General features: G+C 76.0%; 1 protein-coding gene across 1 annotated transcript; it reads left to right on the top strand.

Moving 5' to 3' along the window:
- On the top strand, positions 1-1,054 carry AURANDRAFT_69121 (expressed protein; the record flags this gene model as incomplete). Its single annotated transcript, XM_009044871.1, has 1 exon — positions 1-1,054. A coding segment is annotated over one exon (1,054 nt), but the record flags the coding sequence as incomplete, so codon positions are not given.
- Between the last annotated feature and the right edge of the window lie 2 nt (positions 1,055-1,056).

Raw genomic sequence — 1,056 nt, 5'->3', positions numbered from 1 at the left:
GCGGGCGCGTCGAAGCTCCAGGCCAAGCAGCGGAGCCGCCTCGCGCGGCGGGAGATCGAGGAGAAGCACGTCGCCGCGACGAAGCTCCAGTCCAGGGAGCGGAGCCGCCTCGCGCGCCGCGAGATGGACGTGAAGCACGATTCCGCGACGATGCTCCAGTCCGCGCAGCGCGCGCGGAGCGCGCGCCGCGCGGGCCCCTGCATCGGCCACGGCCGGCGCCTCTACCAGGTCATGGACCGCGGCGGCAAGAAGGTCCTGGGCATCGACGAGATCGTCGAGTGCGTCACGAACCGGCCCGAGTGCGTCTTCTTCCTCAAGGGCTGCGACAACGATTTGCTCCGCGACCTCCTCGCGGCGCCGGACCTCGCCTCCAAGCTCGCGGAGCGGCCCCTGGCGACGCCGGGCTTCGTCACGGCCGACGAGTTCGACCAGGCCATCCACGCGTGGGCGCGGCGGCCGACGATGGCCGCGCTGCCCGAGTTCGCCGAGGAGGACGAGGACGGGCCGAACCTCGAGACGTGGAGCTTGGAGTCGCCCGTGCCCAGTGTCGTCTCCGTCGGGTCCTACCCCGAGGCCGACGCCTCCCCCCTCTTCGGCGCCGCGCCCGCGCCCGCGCCCGGCGCGGCACCGGCGCCGCGCGAGCCCGGGCCCGGGACGCGCGCGCCGAAGAAGGCCCGCGCGCGGAAGCCGGCCCCGCCGCCGGCGGCGCCGGCGCCCGTCGTCGTCGTCGTGGCGGAGCCGCCGCCGCGGCGCGAGCTCGTCATCGACGACGCGCTCGCGGCGGAGATCGCGCGCGCGACGGACGCGCGCGTCGCGCGGCGCCGCGCGGCGACGCCCGCGGCGCCCCTCGGCGAGGACGTGCGCGAGGCCTTCGCGTCCCAAGCCCGCGACGAGCTCGGCGAGGACGCGCTGGGCCAGGCGCGCGACGCGTTCTTCGGCGCGGACAAGGACCGGTCGTCGACGCTCGACGAAACGGAGGTCAAGGCCGTGCTCGGCCGCATGGGCGTCTCCGCAGTCGACGAGCTCACGGACTACTTCATGACCGACGCCGGCGGT

This window comes from Aureococcus anophagefferens (assembly GCF_000186865.1).
Source record: "Aureococcus anophagefferens unplaced genomic scaffold AURANscaffold_955, whole genome shotgun sequence".
Lineage (NCBI taxonomy): Eukaryota > Pelagophyceae > Pelagomonadales > Pelagomonadaceae > Aureococcus > Aureococcus anophagefferens.
The sequence above is the reverse complement of the archived record's forward strand: the minus strand, read 5'-3'. Positions and strand labels throughout refer to the sequence as shown.